The sequence below is a fragment of the Cheilinus undulatus genome, linkage group 12 (genome assembly GCF_018320785.1).
Source record: "Cheilinus undulatus linkage group 12, ASM1832078v1, whole genome shotgun sequence".
NCBI lineage: Eukaryota > Metazoa > Chordata > Actinopteri > Labriformes > Labridae > Cheilinus > Cheilinus undulatus.
The window spans coordinates 16,255,134-16,281,111 of record NC_054876.1 but is presented as its reverse complement, the minus strand read 5'-3'; the positions used below and the strand labels follow the sequence as shown (position 1 = coordinate 16,281,111).

At 38.6% G+C, this 25,978-nt stretch overlaps 2 protein-coding genes across 3 annotated transcripts; both read right to left on the bottom strand.

Annotated features, from left to right (window-relative positions):
- Positions 1-2,334: 2,334 nt before the first annotated feature.
- Positions 2,335-3,402, bottom strand: gja2 (gap junction protein, alpha 2). The gene has a single exon (XM_041801558.1). The coding sequence runs from the start codon at positions 3,400-3,402 to the stop codon at positions 2,335-2,337; it is 1,068 nt and encodes a 355-aa protein (XP_041657492.1).
- Positions 3,403-19,704: 16,302 nt separating this feature from the next.
- gjb1a (gap junction protein beta 1a) lies at positions 19,705-24,894 on the bottom strand. Of its 2 annotated transcripts, none has more exons than XM_041801514.1 (2): positions 24,819-24,894; positions 19,705-21,857 (listed from the first exon to the last, which is right to left on the bottom strand). In XM_041801514.1, exon 2 carries the CDS (start codon positions 21,841-21,843, stop codon positions 21,124-21,126), a length of 720 nt encoding a protein of 239 aa, XP_041657448.1. In that variant the 5' UTR covers positions 21,844-21,857; positions 24,819-24,894; the 3' UTR covers positions 19,705-21,123. The 2 variants fall into 2 exon arrangements, with proteins under 2 accessions (XP_041657448.1, XP_041657447.1); XM_041801513.1 differs by lacking the exon at positions 24,819-24,894 and adding an exon at positions 24,321-24,407.
- Positions 24,895-25,978: the final 1,084 nt, after the last annotated feature.

Sequence of the window (25,978 nt, the reverse complement as noted above, 5' to 3'; positions counted from 1 at the left end):
CAGCATCTGTGATGGGAGAGACTCTGCATACAATAACTGTTGACCAGGTTCTTCACCAGTCAGAGCTTTATGAGAGAGTGGCAAAGAGAAAGCAAATGTTTAAGAAAACTCATGAAATCTCAACTAGAGTTCACCAAAAAGTACGTGGGAGATTCCATGGTCAAGTGGAAGAAAGTTCTTTGGTCTAATGAGACTGAATGGTGCCATCAGACAAGATGCTATGTACAAATACTGTACATCACCATAAACACACCATCCCCACTGTGAAGCATGACAGTGGCAGCATCATGCTGTGGGGATGCTTCTCATCGGCTGGCCTTGAAAGGCCTGTAAAGATAAAGGGTAAAATGAATACAGCAAAATGTAGGAACATCCTGGAGAACCATCTTATTCAGTCTGCAAGAGAACTACAGCTTGCTTGAGGATTCATTTTCCAGTAAGACAGTGACCCAACGCATACAAAGAAAGCTTCACAGAAATCATTTTTAAGACAAGGTGAATGTTCTGGAGTGGCTGAGTCAAAGCCCAGACCTCATTTCAAAAGACAATTTGTGGCTGGACTTGAAAAGGGTTTTCCTTGTCTAATCCCTGTGCAACATGAGAGGGCTGGAGCAGTTTTGCAAAGAAGAATGGAGTAGAACTGCAGTATTCAGATGTGCAAGCGTGGTTGGGACCTGTCCACAAAGACTCAGCTGTGATTGCAGCCAAAGTTTCATCTACTAAATACTGACTTGAAGAGGGAGAATTTTTATACTGTCAATTATTTTACATTACAAAGTTTTACTTAACAGACATTACTTTGTAGATTTTTGGCTGACCGCTGAGGGCAGCCCTACATATGGCAACGTCTGTGTCTGAGTATGTCTGTCCATCTGTTGGTCGGTCGGTCGGTAAGTAACTGAGTGAGTGATGCTTTTGTATGAGTATGAGCCACATACTACAGAGTTGCGTTTGCTTGGACTGAATGCTGTCACTAATGGCTGCCTCCACTAACTAGGCTTGAGTTAACATCATTTATGTATGGCTCATCTATACAGAGTTGCTGTATGGGCGGGGTTTACTCGGGCTGAAAGACCTGTAATGGCTGCCTCCACTGCTCTAAATAGTCACATATAGCTTTAGCCTCTGTTTTACCAGAACTGGGCCACATTTATGTATGACAAAGAATAAAACAACCCTTTAAGCTTTTCATGTTGGGAAAGATATTTTTACTCCTCTGCTGAGCTGCTTTGGCTTGACTATGTGATAACTGGGTTATTTGTGGGTTAGTTCTGTGAATACTTGTGAACTAGCCGAACGTTAGCTCAGCCTTAGCCAGAACAACACATTTTTGCATCACAGCTAGTGCTGAGAGCAACACAGAAAGCTTTCTGCGAAAGAAAACAAAGAGGCCGCTCTTTGGCATGACAGTGTGACAGTTAGGGGGGATGGGTTAGTTGTTCTATACAGCTAATGAGTTGTTGTGTCCCAGCTAACGGCTAGCAGGCTTATCATTAGCTGGGACTGAGCCGCAGCGGAGCTTCTGTCTGAACCAGACAACGTGTCTGAATCCAAACAAGCACTGAGAGCAACACTGAAAGCTTTCTATGACAGAAAAAATGTTCTCTCCACTCCCGGTCTGATTCGGCATAGCTTTCTATGACCTCAACTGGTGTTAGCTAGCTAATAATGGCCACTAACGAGGCACCAATCAGAGGAGTTGCCATGGAGAAATGGAGCATTGAAAAGTTAAAGACTGGGACTGCTGCCCAGCAAAAAGAGTGCAGGAAGAGGTGACGTCACTAGTCTCAACAACGCCCTCTAGGAGCGTAAACTACTAACAATCATGACAAAATCACTGCTAGAGCACACATTTCAGTCAGGCATTTCAACAAGCATCCCAGATAGTTGCGGTCAGCCGCATACTAGGTTTTTACCAAGTCTTTTTTTTTGTTTGTTTTTTTTTACAAAAATGCCAAATTATAATGACCATGATTGCTTTATTAAATCAGTAAAAGGGTAAAACATCTCAGGGGGTTGCTACTGTCAAGCTTTAACCATTACCATGTTTAAACATGCCTCATAAAGTTGTGCTACATTCCTGTTTTTATCTGTTTCACTCCTGGGAAAGTAAGACTGTTAAAGAGTTGTAATGAAAAAGTTCTTTTAAAGTCTGGATTTTTATGACCACTCACATGACAAGCCCAGTCAGTGAAACCGTTTCTTAAATTTGTTCATTAGTTGTTGTCTCCCTCTAAAATCTAAACCAGAGTTAACATCTTCTGCACTGTTTCACTCAACATTTTTGTCCCTGCATGCAAATATCATTCCAATCTTATGAGTATCTTCCTCTCACTAGATCTTCAGGTCATCAAGCCTGCTCTTGTTATTGCTGTGTTTACTCGACTGACTATTTCGGCGCGGATTTTCAGTAGGCATGTCAAAGGCTGGACATGAAGTTTTCCTCTCCTTCCCTTCATCTTCTGCTTTACCTTTCCTCTCCACCGCCATGTTGTCTCTGTTCTGCTTGTAAACAACTTTACTGTTGTAAGGGCTGTAAGCAGAGTTGGGCTCTGCCATGCTGTACTTTGAGTCGGCAGGGAAAGGTTCAGGCACCGCAGGATGACCAGTGAAATAGTTATAGCTGGGGACGAAGGGCATGACTGGCTCGGGTTGGGCCTTTGCGTTTTCGATCGCAGCCTGCGAGCGTCTGTAACGAAGGCCTTGATGGCACTTCGTGAAACCCAGATGGTACATTTCCACCAGGTTGAGCAGCAGGGAGATGCAGGCCACAGCGAGCATGAAGAGGATGAAGACCGTCTTCTCGGTGGGTCGGGAGATGTAGCAGTTTACCACATTGGGGCAAGGCCAGCGATCGCAGGTGTACATCGGCTTGAGTTCAAAACCGTACAGGAAGTACTGAGCTACGATAAAGGCCACTTCAAACAGGGTTTTGAAAATAATATTGAAGACATAGGTTCGCAGGAGAGCACCTTGCAAACGCACATGTCCCTGGTTGTCTTTGACTGGTGCCTTCTTGGCCTTATTCCCCAGTAGCTGCTGCTGCTTTTCACTCTGCAGAGCCAGGTCCTTCTCTTTCTGCTTCTCCTTCTCCTCCATGCGGACCAGGTGAAGGATGTGGCCCAGATAAATGAGTGTCGGCGTGGAGACAAAGATGATCTGCATCACCCAGAAGCGGATGTGAGAAATAGGGAAGGTCTTGTCATAGCAGACGTTCTGACAACCGGGCTGTTTGGTATCACATGTGAAGCCTGACTGCTCATCACCCCAGACCTTCTCAGCCGCCGCTCCCAGTACCAGGATACGGAAGATAAACAACACGGTGAGCCAGACTTTGCCCACAACGGTGGAGTGTTCCTGGGCGCTTTCCAGCAGCTTTCCTAACGAGTTCCAGTCCCCCATACTGGCTCACAAATGTAGACTCAGTTTATCGACAAATCCAGGAAAGATACCTGTAAGAACACAGATAAGAGATAATTTATGAGATACTCAAAGTTTATTGGTTGACTGTGGTCCAGTTAAAATACAAGCTTGGTTGAAGATGTCCTGAAGCTACACCAGGCAAGTTTTTTGATAGCATTTAGTTATGAAACTGTACTTATAAAAACTAAATTTAATATCATGTCTTACAAACCTTGACTCCAGTCAGTGTGTGCAGCTCAACTGAACATAGCCTGAGTGGCGTCATCTATTTGGTTGCAAGAGGGGGCTTTTTGAGTCCAATTTGGGCACCATCATAAGAAGGCTTTCTCAAACTAACCCCATTACAGGCAAAGAGGAGAACTGAGGCATGTCTTAAGTCCCCTGACACACAGCTACACTGTGCCAGCTTGCAGTTATGCAACCCTGACTATGTAAAAATCAATATCTTTATTTAAACCAAAACAGATGCACAGATATCATCAGTGTGGACCAATTATTATGTGCAGCTTTAGACAGCCAAACAACAGCTACCCTGAATGTTTTTGATTCTTAGAAAAAAGTGTTTAACATAACTTTCTGACAGGTCTCTCCAGAAAAGGAGATCTGTGATTTCAGTGGGACAAAGCTGGATAAATAAAGTTAATGATAAATAAAGTGAAATATATAAATAAAAATATGAATAACATTTTTCAGCTGAATCAATAGAAAATACCACTCTGATGTCATGAATTCCAGTGGTTCTAAACCTTTTTCCACAGATACTCCCAGAAAACAAGTGTTCTGACCAAAATACCTTGTACGAACTGTTTTTAGTATTTTATTATGACTTTGGATGGTATGAGGGAACCTAATTTTAACCACCTCTGAACACACATACCCCCCCATGCTGATTCTGATTCTTATGCCATGTTTATGTCTCACTTTCTCGTGGTTATTAATTTTTAATTCCAAATGTTGACTCACTGTCTCATAAGTTTGAGGTTTTATTGACACCTAATTGTAATTGTGACTTCAGATCATAGAATTTTTTTTTTAAATCTCATTACTTTAACTAATAATGACATTTTATTTCATACATTCGTCTTTCTTTTTCATATATGGGACTTTTTATCTTTAAATTTTGACTTTTTGCCTAAAATTTTGAAATTTTATACTATTTTTTAAAATACTTTTAATGTCTAAATTATGGCTCATCATCTCATAATTTTGAATTTTTGTTTAATTTGGACGTTTTAATGTCATGTGATGATTCACCATCACATACTGTTGACTTTCATTTTTATGACTTTTAAAATTAGATTTTTATTTTTTTATTTTAAAATTAGGACTTTGATTTTCAAAGTAGGTCATACTTTCTCATACCTTTGACTTTTAAACTCGTGTTATTCACTTGTTAATTTAGAAATTCAGACTTGACTTGTGATTTTTCTTTTAAATAGTTTGACTTTTAATCTCTAATTTCAACTGTCTTTATCATAATTTTTTTCTTTACGTCCAGAATAATAACCTACTATCCCATTATTTTGACTTTTATTTTCAAAATTTTGCCAAGAATACTTTTATCTGTTTATTTTAATGTTTTGTGATTTAATTGGTATAATTGGGCTGCTGTACAAGTTTCCTTCATTTGACTTATTGTTCTTGTGAAGGACTCTGATTATAGAGATTTCTAGAAATGCATTTAGAGGGTAAAGGGTCACAGCATAAACCAAGTGAACTCTGTCTCTTATACAGTATCTTGTGTTTTGATTCTCCAGTAATCCCTGTGTATCACATGTGTGTAATTATGTCAAATAAATGAATAACTCTGTTTGAACAATCTGGTCTTTAACCTCTGAAGATTATCAGATGAGGTCAACACTTACTCATGACATTCCTTATGTTGGCAGATGTGTTATATCTTTTTATATCTTGTTATATCTTTTTTTCAAAGACCTTAAAACCGAAGACTACTGTACTTGAAAAAATCCCAGAGGAGAACAAGCAGAGAGACACTGATGGATCATGAATTCACTGTTTGTTTTCCATTTCTCTTTAGTATCTGCTGGTAAAACAGACCAGCACACAGCTGACTGTGTGTGAAAGAACGCCCCGGAGCGGGCTGGGGAGACTAGCAGCGCCGGCTTAGATCTTGTGACACAGTACCCACCAGAGCTCCAAGGGTCCAGAATTATGTTTCTAGTTTAACTTTGAGGGCCTATTTTGTTACAACGTAACAAAAATTGACTTTAAAAATAGTTGGACTTGTCCTTTAATAATTAAGGCTTGATGAGGAGGGGAACACCTGTTGAAAATACTTATAAAAATGAAATAAAACAAAAATGAAACTTTTTTTGGGTCAGTAGTATACAAACAAAGAGTAGAGTTTTTAATGCTTAAACATGCATTAAAAAGATCCTGTGTGCACTCTTAACCTCTTATCTACAGGACGTTATCCCCATAATAAACTATGATATTTAATTCATAAAGACTTACCTGATAATGCTCATCTCCTTCAGCAGCGCAGTCTCACAGTCACTTGATGTTGGAGCCTCTTCAGTTCACACAGAGGCCATGTTCTCCTCACTCACTGAGGGAAAGTGTAGAGCCAAGATAAAAGTTTTCCCTCTGTGATCCCGCCTGCTGCCCTCCCACTCTGACCTGATCAATGCCCAGTGTTCAACAAGACGCTGCAGCTAAACCTCCATCTGATCTCAACACATTCCCACATGAAGAAAAGTATGAGACGGCTCGCTGAAGAGGTGTTCCTGCTCGATGTGAAAAGTGAGTGGCAGCTCCAGAGTCCAGTGAGGATGCAGGTTAGTCTTACATGTCTGTAGGCTCTAAATATAATTCACAGTGAAGGGAGTGGCCTTGTTGTCACTCTCAGGGTGATCTGACCCTTGACTGTGTGTAGGAGCCTCAGACTCCACAGAGTCACTGCCAGAATAAGCATTACTGCTACTTATGCAGCCATTCATTTAATGATGGATGGTGGTTATACATAAGGAATGAGATGTACGGAATAATCTAGATCTTCACACCCTGTTGTATGAAGTTCTTTATGTTTACGGTTAAAGCAAAATGTACACAAACCCTTCATTAACAATATCATGGCACTATGGTGGAGACAAAATCAAGTCCTGTAATTTATTTACTGTTTAGGTATTTGTTTATTTCTGTGCTTGTTTTTTTTACTTCCTGCTTCTTCTTTATTTTTCTTATTTGAGTGCATTAAAGAAGACATTATTACATAGTTATTGTTAAGCTCAGGCTAAAATTTTCATCCAAAATATAAAAACACCAAAATACTGCTTAGCTAAATGCAAAAGTGCAGAGATTCAAGAGTATTTCACACAAAAAGCATTCATTACAAGTACTTATATAGAAATAAACTTATTACTGTGTAAATCTGCTCAAGTGAAACTATGTAAGGGCATATGGGACACTGTGAAAAAAAAAAACAGTCAGAAATCTGAGAAAAAGAAAAAATTCTGAGATTAAAGAACTCAAAATTCTGGAAAAAAAATTAAGAATTTTGAGATTAAAGTCAGAAATTTGAGGGAAAAAAGAATTCTGAGATTAAAGTCAGAATTCTGAGATTAAAGCCAGAATTTTGAGATTTAAGTCAGAATTCTGAGATTAAAGTCAGAATTCAAAGATTAATGCCAGAGTTTTGAGATTTAAGTCAGAATTCTGAGATTAAAGTCAGAAATCTAAGAAAAAAGTCAGAATTCTGAGATTAAAGTCAGAAATCTGAGAAAAAATTCAGAATTCTGAGATTAAAATCCGAATTCAAAGATTAAAGTCAGAATTCAGAGATTAAAGTCAGAATTCAGAGATTTAAGACAGAATTTTGAGATTAAAGTCAGAAATCTGAGGGAAAAAAGTCAGAATCCTGAGATTAAAATCAGAATTCAGAGAATAAAGTCAGAATTCTGAAGTTAAAGACGGGATCTGAAAAAAAAGTCAGCATCCTGAGATTAAAGTCAGAATTCTGAGATTAAAGTCAGAATTCAGAGATTAAAGCCAGAATTTTTGAGATTTAAGTCAGAATTCTGAGATTAAAGTCAGAATTCTGAGATTAAAGTCAGAAATCTAAGAAAAAAGTCAGAATTCAGAGATTAAAGTCAGAAATCAGAGATTAAAGTCAATATTCAGAGATTAAAACCAGAATTCTGAGATTAAAGCCAGAATTCAAAGATTAAAGTCAGAAATCTGAGAAAAAAGTCAGAATTAAAGATGTGACAGACAGAACATTCATCCAATCACACTCCGAGTTTCTTTCACATCCTCTGCCCTTTCCCAAATGCTTAGTATTGAAGGTTTACAGATGGATATGTAAAACAAATCCATCTGGCGTGTCAGGATACTCCAGTATTGGATTTTTGCATGTCTAAATGTGAGGATCTGATGATCGTGGTTTTTATGTTGGACCCTGAATGCAGAGCGGACAACAGTGAAGCAATTAAACAGGTTTATTGGAGGGTCAACAGGCAGTGGGGAATCCACTGGTGAGAGGGCTCCAGAAGGGAGGTGACAGTGAGGAAGGCTGTGAGTGACTGTGAGAGGGCTCCAGACAGGAGTTGAGGGCTTGAGAGGCTGTGAGTGACCGCGAGAGGGCTCCAGAATAGAGAGTGCGGCAGCGTGGTAGAGATTGGGCTGTGCTGGCGGCTCGTGGAGGCACACTATGAGAGCAGGAATCATCTGCCGCCGGTATAGACACAGAGCAGACCTTAAGTGCAGCGTAGTGATTATGATGATGAGCTGCAGGTGTGCCAGAGCTGAGAGAGCCAGTGCCAGCGGAGATGCCCAATCTCTGTAAGGAGAACAGAGGAACTTCCAAACAGGAAGTGGTCATGCAGGAAGTTGTCACAATAAAATCAAAAACTGCAAATCACCACACTAAAAAGCTCTCTGTTCCAGCCCTGCTCAGAACAAGCCGTTTCTGTGTCTGTGGCTTTATATGATAATGAGCTATCTGACTCCACCCCTGACCACACCCCCTCTAAGGAGGCACTCCTAATGTTTCAATGTTACAGACACTTTAATCCAAAGTTAAGGACCTGACTTGGATTCTAACCATCAATCTCCCAGACCAGAGTCAGCAGGGTAACCCACTGAGCTATCGAGCAACTCAGGTGGCAGCTGAGAGGAAGATCAGGACACAAGGGTGGAACTTTCTCCTAAGTGGGGAGGGCCAACCAAACCTGGGGTCGGTGCTTACTCCCCCTCATGAGTCATGAGGGGAACTTCTGAAAATGGCTTGTTTCAGCACACATTTTCTGAAAGGTGGAGAAAGAGAGGGTGGAAAGGAATGGATTTTTCTGGTACTTGAGGGGATTGTGGACAGGCCAGGGACACATATTTTTGTTACAAAAGCCTGAAAAGGTGATTTTTGCATAATATGTCCCCTTTAATTGGCATAACTCCAGTATGTAGAAATCTATTTTGACTCTGAAGAGTGTTTTGTATTTATTTTGACAAAAAAGGCAAATTATATTGACCATGATTGATTTATAAAATGAATTAAAGGTTAAAACATCAAATTGGGTGAATACTTTTAATAGGCACTATAAATTTTCTGAGCAGACAAAAATTCTTGGTGGTAGTTTCACACAAAAGCAGAAGTTATCTGTAATGGTTTGAGCGGAAGTGCAGGAAGTTTGAGAAAGCCACTAAAAATCTGAGAGTCAGCAGAAATCTTGAGCACAAACAGAAAGGAGCTACGCCTGTGGAGGCAGATTTGCTCACAAAAGCAAGTTTTAAGGAAACATTAAAAAAAATCTTGGCACATAATCATAAGTCATGCTGTCAAAACTCTGAAAATGTGCTTTTAGGTATAGTCACAATAATAACTCCATTTAAGTAATCCATTAAAAGTTGACTTGAAGCACCGAGTAATGAGAGGAGGTAAAAAATAATTTAGAGCTGGGGTGTCAAACTCAACCACAGCTTGGGCCACATTCTGGATTTAGGTCTGAGGGCCTAACAGGGTCAACACAACCAACACAACAGCACTGATGATAAATCATTTGGGAATTAAAAAAAGTAAAAATGGTAAGTTTAAAGGCTCAAATATGAGATAAAAATTCCAATTTATTAGTTCAAAAGATCAAAACAATATTAAAAATGGAAAAATAATGTTTCAAAAAAGCAAATGCATAAGGAGAAAGTTGAGATCATAAGTTTGAAAGGTCAAAATATGAGATCAAATTTGAAATCATGAGTTCAAAGTCAATTATGTCTTAGTGTTAAATTGTAAATCTGATAATTCAAAATATGGAATTAAAAAGCCAAAATTAAAAGTTGAAAATGTCAAAATTTGAGCTAAAATTCAAAATGATAACTTAAAAGGTTAAAAATATGATTTAAATTCAAAATTGTGAGTGTAAAAGGTTCAAATATGACATAAAAAGTAAAAATGATTAATTTAAAATGTCAAAATGTGAGAAAAAAATGAAATCATGAGTTTGAAAGTCAAAATATTGGGTTAAAAGACCAAAGTAAGGAGTTGAAAAGGTCAAAATATGACTTAAAATTTAAAACTGGGAATCTAGAGCCTTGGTTCCCAACCTGGGGTCCGGGACCCCCGGGGGGGCACCAGAGATCTTGGGGGGGGGGGGGGCACGAGGCTTTGTCTGCTCTGAGGCCTTTTGTTAAGAAAAGTATGCATGGACCTTTTTTAGGGTTTTATCAGTGAAACAATTAAAATCTATGTTGATTTTTGGCAGCAATGTGTCATTTTTTCTTTATCTCTTGGGTCCTAGGGGGGGGCTCCGCTTTTCTGAGAAGCGTGTGTGGGGGGGGGGCTCCAAGGAAAAATGGTTGGGAAACACTGATCTAGAGGATACAAATGTTATATGTAAAGTCCAAATTACGAGTTTAAAAGGTCTAAGCATGAAACGAAAAGTCAAAATCATAAGTTGGAGTCGTAATCTTGAGAAGCAAAATTGAAAATATGCAATAAAAACACATTTATTTTCCCATGTTTTTGACTTTTTAGGAAATCTTTCTTACTCATTACTCTTTCAGGTTATTACAGCTTAACAAGGATATTTTAAATAATCAAGTTGAAGTTTACAATATTATACTGGAGGAAATCTGCAGACCTCATACTGGTGGGCCAGTATACAAATATGATATGATCTTGCGGGCCGGATATAATCGTTCCACGGGCTGGATTTGGCCCCCGGGCCTTGAGTTTGACACCTGTGCTTTAGAGCTTAACAGTGCTACTTTTTCACTGAATGAACCAATCTAGCTAGCTACATGCTTAGTTAAACATTTGATTCAGTGAAAACTGATAAAAGGCAAAAAGACAACATTTTGTACATATTTTTCTACAAGGATAAAGGAACTACGTACCTCAGACCATTGCGGTAAATCTGAATGTGGGTAAAACTTAAACACTAAATTCGTGCATTCTAGTGGAGCAGCTTATGATGGAGGCTAACTACGAACGACAGTTGTTTAGACAGGAATTCACCTCGAATTTGCAAATATTAAAAATATTTTTGCAATCTCATGTTCACACTCTTTGTATTGTCAGCTGTAAATAAGTTATCCACCTTGTTACTCTGTCCTCTCTAGTAAAGGGTGGTGAAATAGTAATATTATACTGTTAAAGGTGTAACAGACACAGCTCACATTCTAATCTCTTCATTGCGTTTTGTTTCTATGAAAAGTCCCATTCAGGCAGAAAGGGCCGGAAGTTACGCCCATATTTCACGCAAAGTATAACTGGAGCCAGGAATAAGGTGGATATGTATCTTTTTGTGCCTTTTTATCATTTTAAATTGAGTGTTGTTGCATATACGTATATTACTTCATACTCTGGCAGCATGTGCTGTTGTCATAAACAGTCAGCAGGCGTGGTAGATATTCCACCAATCACAGATATCACAAGGGCATGATTGTGGGTACAGTAGTAATTTTGGCTAAGACTGTGGTTAAACCATGTATTTTCAAAAAGAGGCAGATATCATATTAACTTTTGTCTTCTACAGGAACTTATATTATTATTTGACACTCAGGTAGTCCAAGTCTAATCCACTATGAAGAAAATGAACTGGACTTTCACTTCTCAAACCATGCTATTAAGCTCTACGATCTGTCTTTCAGGGGAAATTCAAAAACAAGATTATAAATCTCCACTGGTGTTGTCCAAATAAAGCCACATCTGTATGGTATTGAAGTGATGTAAAATAATGTGAATCTCTCTCATACATTGGGCTCCTGACTGTCATGTGGTAGTGCAGCCTGAACAACTATCTACCTAATCATATGATTAGTAGTGAAATTTACTCCCAAGAGTATCCCATGTGAATCCTGTGACTCCTGGGAATCACTTAAAGTAAGTAAGTTGTTTACTTCCTCTTCCTGTTTCCCACACGACCAAAACTATTGCATTGTTTGTTCACAGAGGTATCTACAAAAAGATGCAATGTGGGAGTTTCTTAGATACGCCATGTGGGCACCATATTGAAGAGGTCCAGTTGCAGTTGACAATGGGTGCAAGTCTGTGACAGCAGGAGGTGTATCCACGAAAAAAAATGCACAGAATTCACAGAAAAATGGACTGATTTTCAAGCAGCTTGTGTTGTCCCAAAAGTCAGACATGCATTCATGATCCAGCAATCTTTAACTAATGAAAAATGCAGGTGTTAGTCCCAAAATTCATTGCATGAGAAATCTTTCCCAGGCAGCGTCTATGTGTAGCTTTGTTCGCCGAACATCAACACTCATGGAACATGCATATAGCCCAGCCATCACATTCAGGAGGCTAGCATAGGAGCTGATAAGAGTTTAATTTATCTCACACTTTCAAGTACAAGTTCATAACCCAACCATCCCATTATCACATCAAATTCAAGTATCCTGTTAACAGCTGATTTTATCTCATATTTCAATGGGCAGCTTACAGCTGAGAGTTTTAGAAATATTTTTGGACTAAGAAAACTCATCCTGGGCACCGTTGACTAGATCAAGCAAAACGTTACAGACGCGTATAACCGGATCACTGGGGCTGAAAAGGATGCTCCGCTGAACCAAATCAAGGAGCTCACTTATCAGCTCCAAAAGGCCAAGCTCTCTGCCAGCCTGGGGTCAGGGGTGGAGGATGGTAAATTCCTCTGGGATCAGGTTAAATGCTTGATCTGTCAGCTAAAAAAATGAATGACTGCTACAAAAAATGTATTATCAATACAGCAAAGAGGGGCTCAAGGTTTCTCAAGGAGTACCGACTGAGGATCTACCTCAGCAAACAGGTGGAAGAGCTCCAGACAGCGTTTGCTCACCTGAAGATGCAGAAAGATTTGTTGATTCAGGAGAAAAACAGAGACACCATGGACAACTTCATGTCAAAGATGTATAAGAGAGGGAATAAACAGCTGTAGTCTTCAGCAGAAGCTTGAGACTGAAAGGAGAGCTTATGCTCTGAGCTCAAGCTTCAGATTCAGATTCAGAGGCTGAAGCATAAATGTGACGCCCTCCAATCCACGACAATCTCCTACGACAGCAACTGGAGAGGGAAGAGAGGCGTCATGCTGAAAGGACACCACAGGACAAGTAGAAGATCCAGATAATGCAGAAAGAATGGGATGCCCTTTGATAAAAAGAAACATAGAAAATGCCTGTTTGAAAAAGTGTCAACAAGAGAGCAGCCATTCATTATGGAGATCCATGACCATCACCGGGACAAAAAAGCCAAGTTTGTAAAATGGACCAGAGAAACTCTTAATTTGGAAAGACCTCCCCACGTCCTTGGTTTGGTTGTTTGGTTTGGGGTAGAAAGAGGTGGTGCAGGACGAGCAAGATCACTGACTATGACAAAGGATGTTCTCATGTGTCTATTTCTCTATTCGGCTTAACACTCATTTAAAATGCATAGACTGAATTGTCTAAAATGGTGAAAAAAACTGAGAATACAGTTAAACTCATGGTCATTTTGTCAGTGGGTATGATGTGAGCCTGATATGCTGTGTAGACCAGTGATGCGAGACACATGGCTCTTTTGTGATGACTTGTGGCTCTTAAAAGTCTTTCTTGGAAAAATAATTCCCCAAGAAAACCATAAAAAAGAAAATTTAAACCTCAGAAATGATCCATTGATTCTTGAATTTCCCTCAGGATTATTAAAGTATCTATCTGTCTGTCTGTCTGTCTAGTGTCCCACACCTATACAGTAGACTTTACATAGTAGATTTAATTGTCAACTTTTAATTTTTTGTTTTAAATTTTTTATCAGACTTGTGAAAAAAAAACGAACAAAAAAACATGCAAGATTAATCACACTGATTCTCCAGAAAAGGGACAAAACATGTTCCGAACGTGACTTTGTACTTTTGTTTAGCTACAATGATTCAAAGTGAATATTTGTGTAGGTTCAGGTCTCATCTAGCGTTTGTGACAAATAGATTTTTAATTCATCATTTTTGGCAAATCATATCCTGAGTTTTTCTTTTTGATTTTGTCTTCGTTTATCTCTTTAATTCATCTGAAGTATATATTTCTGAATTTCCTGATTTTCTTACTCTGTCTTTAATATTATCCATTTAAACTGATGTTTTACGAAAAAGTAGTTATTTTTGGTATTTAAACATATAAGCAGGCAGAAACAACAGAGTTAAAATCCATCATCTGATGGAGATGACAATGGGGACAAAAAGCTATGGATTGAACTAACTTTTTAACCCAAACAATTATATTAATCAAATGTTTCTTTTAATCCACACACACAAAAAAATCATATTTATGATTTTATAACTCACCCTAGAACTAGAATTCTCACTGGAGGTCATAGAGCTCAACAGTGCCCGTCCACTTTTTCAGCTGCGCTGGTTCTGGAAGCAAAATTTGACTTTCAAATCCCCAATAGACATTTAGTTGAATCCTTACTACAATGCCATTATTGCATGAACCAAGCTAAAGAGCTACCTGAGTACTCATGGCAATAAAATATTTGATTTGGTGCAAAAAGGATGTTCAAAATTAGAGAAAACTAGAAAAGTGCAATACTGTACATATTTCTTTACAAGGAAGAAGGAACTACATGTCCCACAATCCATTGCGATTAATTTCATTTCTTGTTAATGATAGCTTTTTAAGTTTTCAGACAATATAAACGCCTTTCTACACTTGTCATTATTGTAGTGGTTCTATTTTAAATGATAAGGTTGTGATATGTAGTTTGAGCATTTATTGCTTCTTTCTGCAGTGGCATGAATTGTCATCATCAACCCTTGGCCTATATTTAATTGGCCTGTAAAAATTTCTATAACTTTAGTGAAAAGTGGCCCGGCATCCTTGAGATTTCACACACACAAGTATGGCCCATTTCATTCATACTGTTTTTGAGGGATGCATTATATTGCATTTTTTTCAGATTTATGCCAATATTTAAAAAATGAGGATGAACAAAGAAGAAGACTTAAAGTGACGTCTGTTGTTCCTGCCTAAAGTTATTTGTGCATGGGGTGATAATTACATTTGATGTAAATATTGTCAAAAATAAATCTGCCCATATATATTTAAGTAATATGCAATGTTAGTCCTTCTCTCACATTGGCCCTCATTTATCATACATGAGTACAACAGAAAGTTGTGTATATGGTCCTTTCCATGCAAAAATTGGGATTTATCAAGCGGGACATGAGAGTTAACCTTGCAAAGCAGATGGATACACCCGTTTCCTTGTTTCTCACTGGCGAATCCATCTTGCAAAGTTCCCATCTGAACTGTTTGGGCCCGGTTGGAAAGTGACAGGACCAATCAGCGACGAGGGGCAGTACTTTCAGGACCGGCGAAGTCGTGACGCAAGTAAGCAGCAACAAGAGGCCAGTGCAATTATGGCGCACCACCGCTTCTCCTCTTAGTGCCTCCCTGCCTCTCTCTCCTCAAGACTGTTTTGGCGTTACTGCTTTTCCGTGTCTCGTTAATTTGGAGACCAATCAGACATGCCTTACTTGTTTGTCCATGTCACATGCCTTTGGAGACCAATCGGACGTGGATCCTGCCGTACCATGTGACTTTGGAGACCAATAATAAATGAGAAGCAGATTTCAGCAACTCCACTCGCTCGCATATGAATTCATTCTATAGTCTGTGATATGGACCTGGCTGCCTTTCTCACTCAGTGTGGTCTCCAGTAAATTTCAAAATTGTAATAAAACATAAAAAAGACTGAGACCACATGCCACTTTTAGAAACATAAAAAGATAAATATTTGTATGAAAATCCAACAACTCCAAAACGCTCTCGTGGACAAGTTGTGACCTGTACATTCACCACGCTATGAAATAATCATGGAACATTACGAGACGGAGATGTTTTAAAGCTAAATGCAAAGCCAGAACTACACTCCAGACATGGCTGCTGCACTGTGTCACTCCGCCCAGTGGTTTACTCAAGAATAGTTCCAAGTATTTGCTTCATGGGTCGTAATGTTACATAATTATACGTTATTATTTCATAGCGTGGTGAATGTGCAGGTCACAACTTGCCCACGTGAGCGTTTTGGAGTTGTTGGATTGTGTATTTGATGAGTTTGATGAGGGAAAGCCGGAATACCGTCTGCTTACATTGAGTTGACACAGCATGTCTGAACTCGGCAGCAGCCGATCTAAAAATAGCTTGCACCGACAACTGAAGGTAACGAACCTATTACTAAGACTATAGGAATTATAGCAATGGACGAATTTGCCAAAATGTTGAAGTATCCCTTTAAAGATTGACACACTTCACACAGAGTGAGTATTGAGATTCAGGACAATAGATGTATAAATAAAAGCAGTTAAACTAAAAAGGACAACAAGAAAAACGGGAAAAGTTGGGCAGGTTTAATTGACTCTTCTGAACCCTTAAACTCCAAATATACTTTGAATTAACTGATTCAAACTACGTCTTTAAGATCATACAGCAACCAAAAGATCAGAGGGGAAAATGCTGTTTTTATTTAGCTAGCGAAACAGATCTTTCATAATTAATGTTTTTTGTCGCATGCATTAACTCACTTTAATGAGTCAAAGTTTCAATTATGTTCTGATCACACCATGGCCTCAAGTCCACTTGTCCCTCTTGTTTTCTGACGTTTTCAGAGCTGCTGTCACTGTGCTTGGTTTAAAAAGTGTGAATAAAAAAGTATTAAATGCATTTTTTGACCCCTGGAACGAGAGACTGGACGGACTAACACTGATTCCAGACAGATTTGTTTTTGGTGCAGCGCTGCCAAAACGCTTCGTGTCAATCTGAGCTCTATAGTTGGTGTGTGTTGACACCATCCATAAAAAGATAAATCCCCTCGTGCTTGGTCACAGCTTCAGCTGTCCTCAGGGTCACCCATTGTCACCCACACACTGACCCTTAAGATGGGGAGTCTATTGATAACCCAAAGCTCTCTCTGTGGCCTTCAGGAGGAGAACTTAATCACGCTGAGACGTTTCCTCACAGGTGGCGTCACGGCTCCGACGTGCTGTCTCTAAACGTGGTGACACTAAATGTGTGATCAGGCTTCATTTGCCTTATTTTGTTTTTCTCCCAATCACACTGCTGACAGCTGAGAAGGATCGCAAAGGGGCACAGCTTCATTTCTGCCTGAGAAAAGTGCTGCTCTCTGGTGATTTAAGGTATTACACCACTATTAGATTCATATCAGACAAATGAACCACACAAGTCATTTCAGCTTTCCTTTCTTTTTCAAATAAACCCATAATCACAAAATAAATTTCAAAACCAATCTGAGTAAAGACTGCACAATAACAGAGTCTGCTTGATTTTATTCTGCTGTGTACATACAATAAACATCCAGCAAACTTAAAAAGTTCTAACATGTTTAGTATCAGCAACAGTACAGGAAAAAGAAGTCTGCAATTCAAGTCCTTTTTTAGCTAATGCTCAGTTTATATTTAAAAGAATCAGTTAACCAGCAAAGTAAACCATGTTTATCAAAGACTGCATTATTGAACATTCATGAAAAAGTACGTTAATATCAAATGTAATGGCAACAGCTAGGATTACTTAACCCTCAATCCATCCATCATCTCTACCAGTTCTTCCATACGGGGTCGTGTGGAGTCAATCCCTGCTGTCATTGGGCGAGAAGGAAGCTACACCCTAGACTGGTGGCCAATCAATCACAGGGCTGATATCCAGTGACTAAGCAGGCTTGATCACACCTAAGGGCATTTTAAAGTCTCAAATTATCCTAACAAGCATGTTGGGGGAGTGTGGGAGGGAGCTGGAGTACCTGGACATCGTCCACATCTGCACAGACAGGACATGCAACCTCCATAAGAAATTCAAATGTCCAACGTATTCTACTGTTTTAATAATGGCAATGTAAAAATTGTCCCAGTTTGACTGTTTTTATGTCAGAGTTACAGGTACTGATGTCTCGACCTAAAATCTTCACTTGAAACCAAAAATAAAAATTAGTCCACTACAAAAGCTGCAATTACATGAGAATTTTTCTCACAATCCGATTGGAGAGTTAATCTTTACATAAATGCTGCAAGATGCAGTTAGATTCAGATGTGCAATCTCATGCACTGACATTTGATCTGAATAAAACTGCTCTGAAATGCTCTGTATCATCCCACAGGTCAAGCCTACATAAAATCTGCCGTAGAAAAACACGTTTTTCTTGTATGCCTTTGCTAAACGAACCGCTGCCACTATACAACCCAAGATCACTCGATTTTTCAACTCCTCCCTGGGTGAAAACATTAGATTGTTCTTCCCTCTTGTGTCTGTACCTTATATCATCTGATAAACAGTCTGAGTGCTTTAAAGTTTTGGATAAAAAAGTTGCCTCAGCAACAGACTAGTTTTGTTTTGCTCTATGTTTCTGTCCATATCAGGAATAACGAAGCAGAAAGATGTCATGTCATGTGGAGCAGACAGGTGCATTACATTAAAGATCACCCAAAGCAGGAAAAGAAACGAGAATGAGTGTTTTTATGGACACTAATCAGAATAAACAGCATAAACCACGCCTTTCTATTAAAGAGAAATTTCTTACTAAATGAGCTGGAACTGAGAATTTAATGTGTATATGAAGCAATCTTATTCAGATGAGGCATTTATTCTGATTATGTAAACATACAGTGCCATGAAAAAGTATATGCCCCCTTTCTGGTTCTGATCTTTTTTCATATTTTTCAAACTTAAATTTTTCAGATCATCCAACCAATTTTTATATTTCACAAAGACAACCAAAGTAAATACAAAATGCAGTGTTTGAATGGTTATTTCATTTTTTAATTTGGGAAAAAAGTCCAAACCTATCTGGCCCTGTGTGAAAAAGTAATTGCCCTCCTTAACCTAATAACTGGTTGTGCCACCCTTGGCAGCAATAACTGAAATCAAGCGGTTGTGATAACTGGTGATGAGTCTTTTGCATCGCTGTGGAGGAATTTTGGCCCAGTGTTCTTCACAGAATTGTTTTAACTCAGCCATACCGGGGGTTTTCAAGCATGAACTGATGTTTAAGGTCACACCACAGCATCTCAGTTGGATTTAAGTCCAGACTTTGACCACTCCAAAACCTTGAAGCAGTAAAGCAGCCCCAGACCATCACACTGCCACCACCATGTTTGACTGTTTGCATGATGTTCTTGTTATCAAATGCTGTGTTATTTTTACACCAGATGTAACGGGCCACACACCTTCCAAAAAGTTCAACTTTTGTCTCGTCAGTCCACAGAATATTTCTCCAAAAGTCTTGGGGATCATCAAAGACGTTTGTTGGCAAATGTGAGACAATTCTTTGTGTTCTTTTTTGTCAGCAGAGGTTTTGGCCTTGGAACTCTCCCATGATGCCATTTTGCCCAGTGTCTTTCTTATGGTTGAGTCATGAACTGTGACCTTAACTGAGACCAGTGAGGCCTGCAGGTCTTTGGATGTTGTTCTGGGTTCTTTTGGACCTCCTGGATGAGTTGTCGTTGCACTCTTGGAGTGATTTAGGTTACCCAAATACTCCTGGAAAGGTTCACCACTGTTCTCAGTTTTCTCCATTTGTGGACAATGGCTCTGACCGTGGTTTGCTGGAGTCCCAAAGCCTTGGAAATGACTTTGTAACTTTTTCCAGACTGATAGATTTCAATCACTTTGTTTTTTCATTTGTTCTTGAATTTCTTTGGATCGTGGCGTGATGCGTTTCTTTTTGAGATGTTGAAGCCTACTTCACTTTGTCTGACAGCTTCTATTGAAGTGATTTCTTGATTCAGCATATATGGTGGTAATCAGGCCTGGGTGTGGACACTCAGCTTTCCAAGAACTGTAGGTTTGGGTTTGGTTTGATGATCTGAAACATTAAAGTGTGATAAATATGCAAAAACATCAGGAACCAGAAAGAGGGTGAATACTTTTTTACAGAAATGTAGCTAAGGAACTCTTGCAATAAGAAGAGCAAGGACAGCCATGCTTGCATTAATATTTGGTTTAGAGGTTTCCCCCCTGGATTAATCCAAAGGAAATTTCTCAAATTGCCAGAAAATGAAATTTGAGAAAAAGTCTACATAACTACAAATTAAGTGGAGACTAAAAGTACAACGTTGTCAGAAAATCTTGTTTTTGCCAAAGATAAAATGCTGACCAAGTCATATCTCTTTGTTTTTGCCAGCTGCTGCAGTAAAACTGTCTATTTAGATTATAGAAACATGTGCAATAATAACGGAACCATGTTACAACAGAAGTCTGCACTGTGAAATTTCTAGAAGATCCCGCATTACCCTCACAGCAGGAAACTTTCCCTACAGGACAAGGCAGAGAAAGTGCACTATGTGCATGACACTCTCCCTGGTTGCATGATGTAAACATCACCTATCCCACCAATGGTCTTGCTGTGAATTTTCCTAAATATTGTGTGTAGCATTTATTAAGCTCATCTCATAGCGGCTCCTGTGGAAATTTCTGAAATTTGTAAGTACAGAAACCATGAGTGGTCATACATCCATACATTTTATCTTTCCAAGTTTTCCTATGACATCAAGTCTTTTCTTGTTTTTTATTCAGTGATTTGGAGATTTATAAAAACGTTTTTTTTTATTATGAATTAAACAAAAAAATTTACATGAAGTTGCAATCATAGGAAAAGCAGAACCGTTGTCCTCAAAATAGTAAAGATCAAAAGAAAACAACTGAAATCTATTCTTTATCATGTGAAACTGAGTAAAACAAAACTATGCATGTCCAGTATGTCCTCTTAGGGCTTCTGAATGGTGGAACAGTTTTGCTGTGTCTGAAACCACGTATGACCACTACTGTATACTCAAACAAGTCAACAAGCCGGTGTGACTGAGTAGAAATTAGCACATCTCGGTTCTCTTATTTGGATATTTGTGCTGCATGTTGGCTGGTGAGCTCTGCTGAGGGCTGAAATGCATTATAGGGTGGTACTATAATGCATTTCAGCCCTCAGCAGAGCTGAAATGCATTATAGGGTGGTACTATAAATTTAGATCATACTATACTGAATTTAAAGTCACATTTAGTATGAATTCAGCTGTTTCAGATGCATCCTTTTTGTATAACTCTGTGCAGCTACTTACCCCTGTAATATTTGTAGTGAGGCCATGTAAATTAGATAATCCACCTCCTTAGCATCAGGACGCTGAACTGCAGTGTATTCTTTAGTATTAGCACCTACTGGTTAAGTTAACAGATGTTACCTGGAAATAAGTCACCATTATGTCCCACTGTGTAAGTCTTAAGTCTTTGTTATTACAGGCAGAGTTTTTGTTGGATCCAAGCCCCCAGAGTGGAGTCTCCAGCATTGTTCAGATGTTTACTGCAGGCTTTCCCTACCAAGAAGACCACCTCTGCAATGTTGAGCAGAATACAGACCCCCGACACAGCCAGCATGAACACGGTGAAGACCGTCTTCTCTGTGGGTCTCGACACAAAGCAGTCCACGGTGTTTGGACAGGGGTACGAGTCACACTTCACCAGCCGGATCATTTTGTACCCGGGGTAGATCATATAAAACAAATACATAAAGGTGACCTCAAAGACTAGGCGGAACAACAAGCTGATGACGTATGTCCACCATAGAGCGCCTGTGATTTTCATCTTCTGGGTCTTTATCTGCTCCAGGTCTTTGGGGTTGGTCCGGCCTGAGAGTTTGTAGAGCCTTTTGTCGACGTGGCGACGGTGGGCCACGTGCATGGCAACCAGCAGGGCCGGAGTGGAGACCAGGATGAGCTGGAGGGCCCACAGGCGGATGTGGGAGATCGGGAAGAAGTGGTCGTAGCAGACGCTGTTGCATCCCGGTTGCTGGGTGTTGCAGGTGAAGCCAGACTTCTCATCGCCCCACACGCTCTCAGCTGCCACCACCAGGACCAGGATTCGGAAAATGAAGAGAACAGAGAGCCAGATGCGACCGATGCCAGTGGAGTGTCTGTTCACACCGCTGATGACGGCGTAAAATGATGCCCAGTTCATCTTCGGTTCCGGGTCTGACGGAGAAGATGAAAGAAATCACATCAGAGTCAACCACTGAGAAAATGATGTAAATATAAATACTTTTCTTCATACCCACAGGTCCACACCAGCATAAGAACAAACAAACACAGGGACTGTAACAGAAGGATAAAAGCATAACACCTCAATTTTATAAGAGACATCTCTGTCAGTGTTTCCAAAAAAGCTGAGCAGTTTATGACGTTACGGTTTTTGCATACTGAGTCTGTTATTTTTATTTATTTAATTTTGTTTCGTACTGCAAGAAAAAATAAGCAGTTAGGAGCCTGTGTCTCTGTCACTCCTTTAAACTAACATTGGAGCCATCCGTCCTGACAGAGATCTTCATGTGGCACCAGTTTGTACGCCACAGCTGTGCTGAGCTGGAGACATGGACAGCAACTTTTAATTCAGTCTCTGTTTGGTGGCTATGAACACAAATTACTGGGATTAAAGTGAGGTTTGGGTGTGAGAGAGTACATAGATCAGTGTACATGTCCCATGGCATACGCCACTGTACTCTCCTTCTTACCACCTGTATATGCCGTCACATATTGACAATCTTAACACGTATTAGCCGTATGTTTCTGAGAGATTACAGCTGAGAGTGGGACTCTGGGAAAAAAAATGAACACTGAGGGATTTGTTTTTAGTATGAACCAAGATTATTATTGTCAAGAACAACTAAATAAAACTTAATGTAAAACTCATTTTAGATAACTGAAACTAAAAAGAGCTTTACAGTAAAAAGAAATTAGCAAAAAATGTAATGTGTGCTTGGGCAGAAAAAGAAATAAAATTAGGGACAAATTTCCTTAGTTTTCATCTTTGACAGCAGCAGACAGACAAACAAAGCCAAGAGAGTGTAAAATGGTCTGATTTGTTTGAAGAAGACCTCACTCTGTGGTTCATTTAGCTTTTCAGTTGTGTTTAAATATCAAATTTGAATGAATAAAATGAAAAAGTAAAGAGTAGTCTGTTTGAATGATTTTTGAAAAAACGGTATGATGTTTAAAAAAACAAATTATCATTAAAACAAGACTTAAGTAAAACAATGCATTTTTGCAAAATTAAAACCAAACCAACCAGAAGTATTAACTGAACGTAAAAAAGTAAAACAAAAATTCAAAATGAAATAGAAACTAATAAAATCCAAAACTATTGTAACTTTGGTAGAAACACCGAACTCCGTATGCAGCTTTGCACTAGAGAGAGAAAAAGGATTAATCATGAGCGAGTATTGGATATTTTATTTACTGTTTAAAAAGTAGCTCAGAAATCTTTATTGACATGATCTCTTAATCCACACAACTGTCACCAAACATTGTACCCTTTTTAACTTTTAAATCCTCATTTTAATTTTCAAGTTCCTTTAAAAAGCACCATTCATGTGTAAAGCAATTATAAAGTGCTTTAAAGTGCCACTAAAAAAACATTTATTACGTGTATAGTATTAAAACCTTAAAATCAGATGTAGGAATTTTAAAAACGTAGAAATATACAGGGGAAAAACAGAAATAAAAAAACAATATCAAGCCAGATGAATAAGAATTCAAAATACATTAAAATATACTAAATTAGACAGTTACTAGAATAATTTACTTAAAAAAAAATCACTCTTTATTCTGAAAGTATGATCCCTGATTTGTCAGTTTCCCTACGTTGGGATCAATATATCAAATGAGCTTTTATTTTTCAAAATCAACTCTTATATAAATTTAATTTGCAAAATTAGATGTTAGAGCAATTTAGATGCTTGAATGAAATAATCACCACTGTCACTTGCAGTGTTTATTTATGCAGGTTTTCTTTTAAATTAAGTCTTAGTTTAAGTCTGTAGACTAACTGTTTTTTTTTTAATCACACTTAATTTTTTTTTAAACTTTTACAGTTTTTGTTCAGTTTTAATGGTCTTCACATTTTAGTCTTTAATTTTAGTTCAAATATTTTTTTCTTTGTAAACATTTAATCAGCCAAATTGAAAAATTAACTCAAATCTTAAATAGTCATATTAATGCACTATCACTGCTTTAATTGGTTTAAAATAAACTGATGAAAAAACAAACTTACCTTAAATTAGCAGTGAAGAAATGTTGATTTTGAATATCCAATAATCCAGCACTAACATTTTATTCTTGTCATAGTCTCTTTGACGAAACTAAACATAATTTTCGTCCAAGCTTTTATCACTAATGATCTATTCTTAGCTAATCGTAGTGTAGTCTTTCTCAAAGAAAAGAGGTAGTTAACGAACATTTGTAGTCATTTTTGAGTCAACAAAATTAGCACTATTCTGTTGCTGTTCTATCATAACTACTAAATGATAGATTTTTATTATTCCAATTAATTTTTGTCAGCACAGCATTAATAATATCTCTGAACATGCTGGTTTCTATTGGCTGCCCCGTGTTTCCCTCTTATTTGAATTTTCAGTCTGCTGTAAATGTCAGAGTTGTTACCCGGCTCAGCTGGAGGTGTAAGAGGCATAGGAGGCAGTGTGGTGGACAATGTTGACCCGCTGGTTTGGCATGGATGTGAATCCAGAGAAGAAGAGAGCCTCTCTGGCCTCCTCTGCAGCTGGCAAGCCTCTTAAGAGTGAAACACTGAAGTCTGGCACCATGCGTCATCTGACATGCTTTCACCAGTCGCCATGGTGGAAAATGCAAAGTGGGCAACGGCACCCAACCCATAAGTGTATACTCTAATGCAGTCCAAAATTTGTCTTTACATACTTTCAGTGAAACAGAATCTGAACTTTATATTTGCTTACCTTTATGTCTGCAGACAGCTGAAAGGCTGCATGTTTATCATCACAGGAAAAGGCCGTTTGGATGAAACATTAGGAAAGCTTACCCCAGTTTGTCTGACTTTGAATTCTTTCTTGACCTCAAATCAAAGATTTGACAAGCAAAAAGCACAAAAAACAACATTTCCATCATTTTCCAGATAAAACTCACCTTCAGCTGTAGTTTAGAATAAAACTCATCCAGAAACATTTACGCAGCCAGATTTTTTTCTCAGCCCGGACATCAGTGTGAACAAGAGTATCAGAGCACCATGACTTTGCATTGCTAATGATTTCTCTCACACTAGCCACTGCCCTGCACTGGAGGGGTCATATGCTTCTAACTGAGTTATTTGCATACAATAGCTTCATTCAGACAGGCCAAACAAACAGCTTCAGAGTTCAGATCAAACGTTTTAATTTGTGCCCAGCTGAGGAATCTGTGTGGGGGGCGGCCGTCTGTCCTCTCGTCCTCTTTGTGCTGCCTTGTGCAGAGGAAGTTGAGGGTGTTTTTGACGCAATGTGGAGTAAAAACACAAAGGCATGAGCCATGAAATCTAAAGATAATCAGTCTCATATCTAGTTTTTCCTCCTAAGTCTTTACGTCTATATTGATGCTGTTCGCCCAAAATGTGACCACATAATTAGTCTGAACTCTAGGCTGAGCACAGTTTGACGTATCTATGGGGCCATGTCTTTGTTTCTGGACAGAAAGACTCATAAAAAAAAATATAGCATCAAAAGATCACTAAAGGTTTATGTTCATCGTCAGAGAGTCATAAAGTTAGACACTTCAAAAATGACTCTAACCCCTGCAATAAGTTTTGGTCTTCCCCTGATCGAAAGGATTAGACTTAGTTCTAATTCCCAAGCAGTTTTGAAAAACACCCACGGGAGTTAAAGGTGTAGAGATGACAGTAACATTACAATATCACTAGGGTTAAGGTCAGGAGAATAGTACAATAGTTTAGTCATAAACCACAGTAGTACTGGAGCTAGAGCAGGGGTGTCAAACTCAATCACAGCAGGGGCCAGATTTTGAATTTAGGTCTAACCTGAGCCTAACAGGATTAACATTTAACCATAAACTATCATTTGTACCAGTAAAAAAAAAAAAAAGAGGACAACTAACTGAGCACCGATGATAAACGGTTTTCAGATTTTAAAAAGTCAAAATTGCAAGTTTAACAGCTAAAAATCTGAGATAATAGTCAAACTTATTAGTTCAAAATGTCAAAACACCAAAATTCAAAGTCAAAATAATGATTTTAAAGGGCAAATATATGAGATAGAATGTAAAAGTTGGGAGTTTGAAGAATGGAAATATTACAT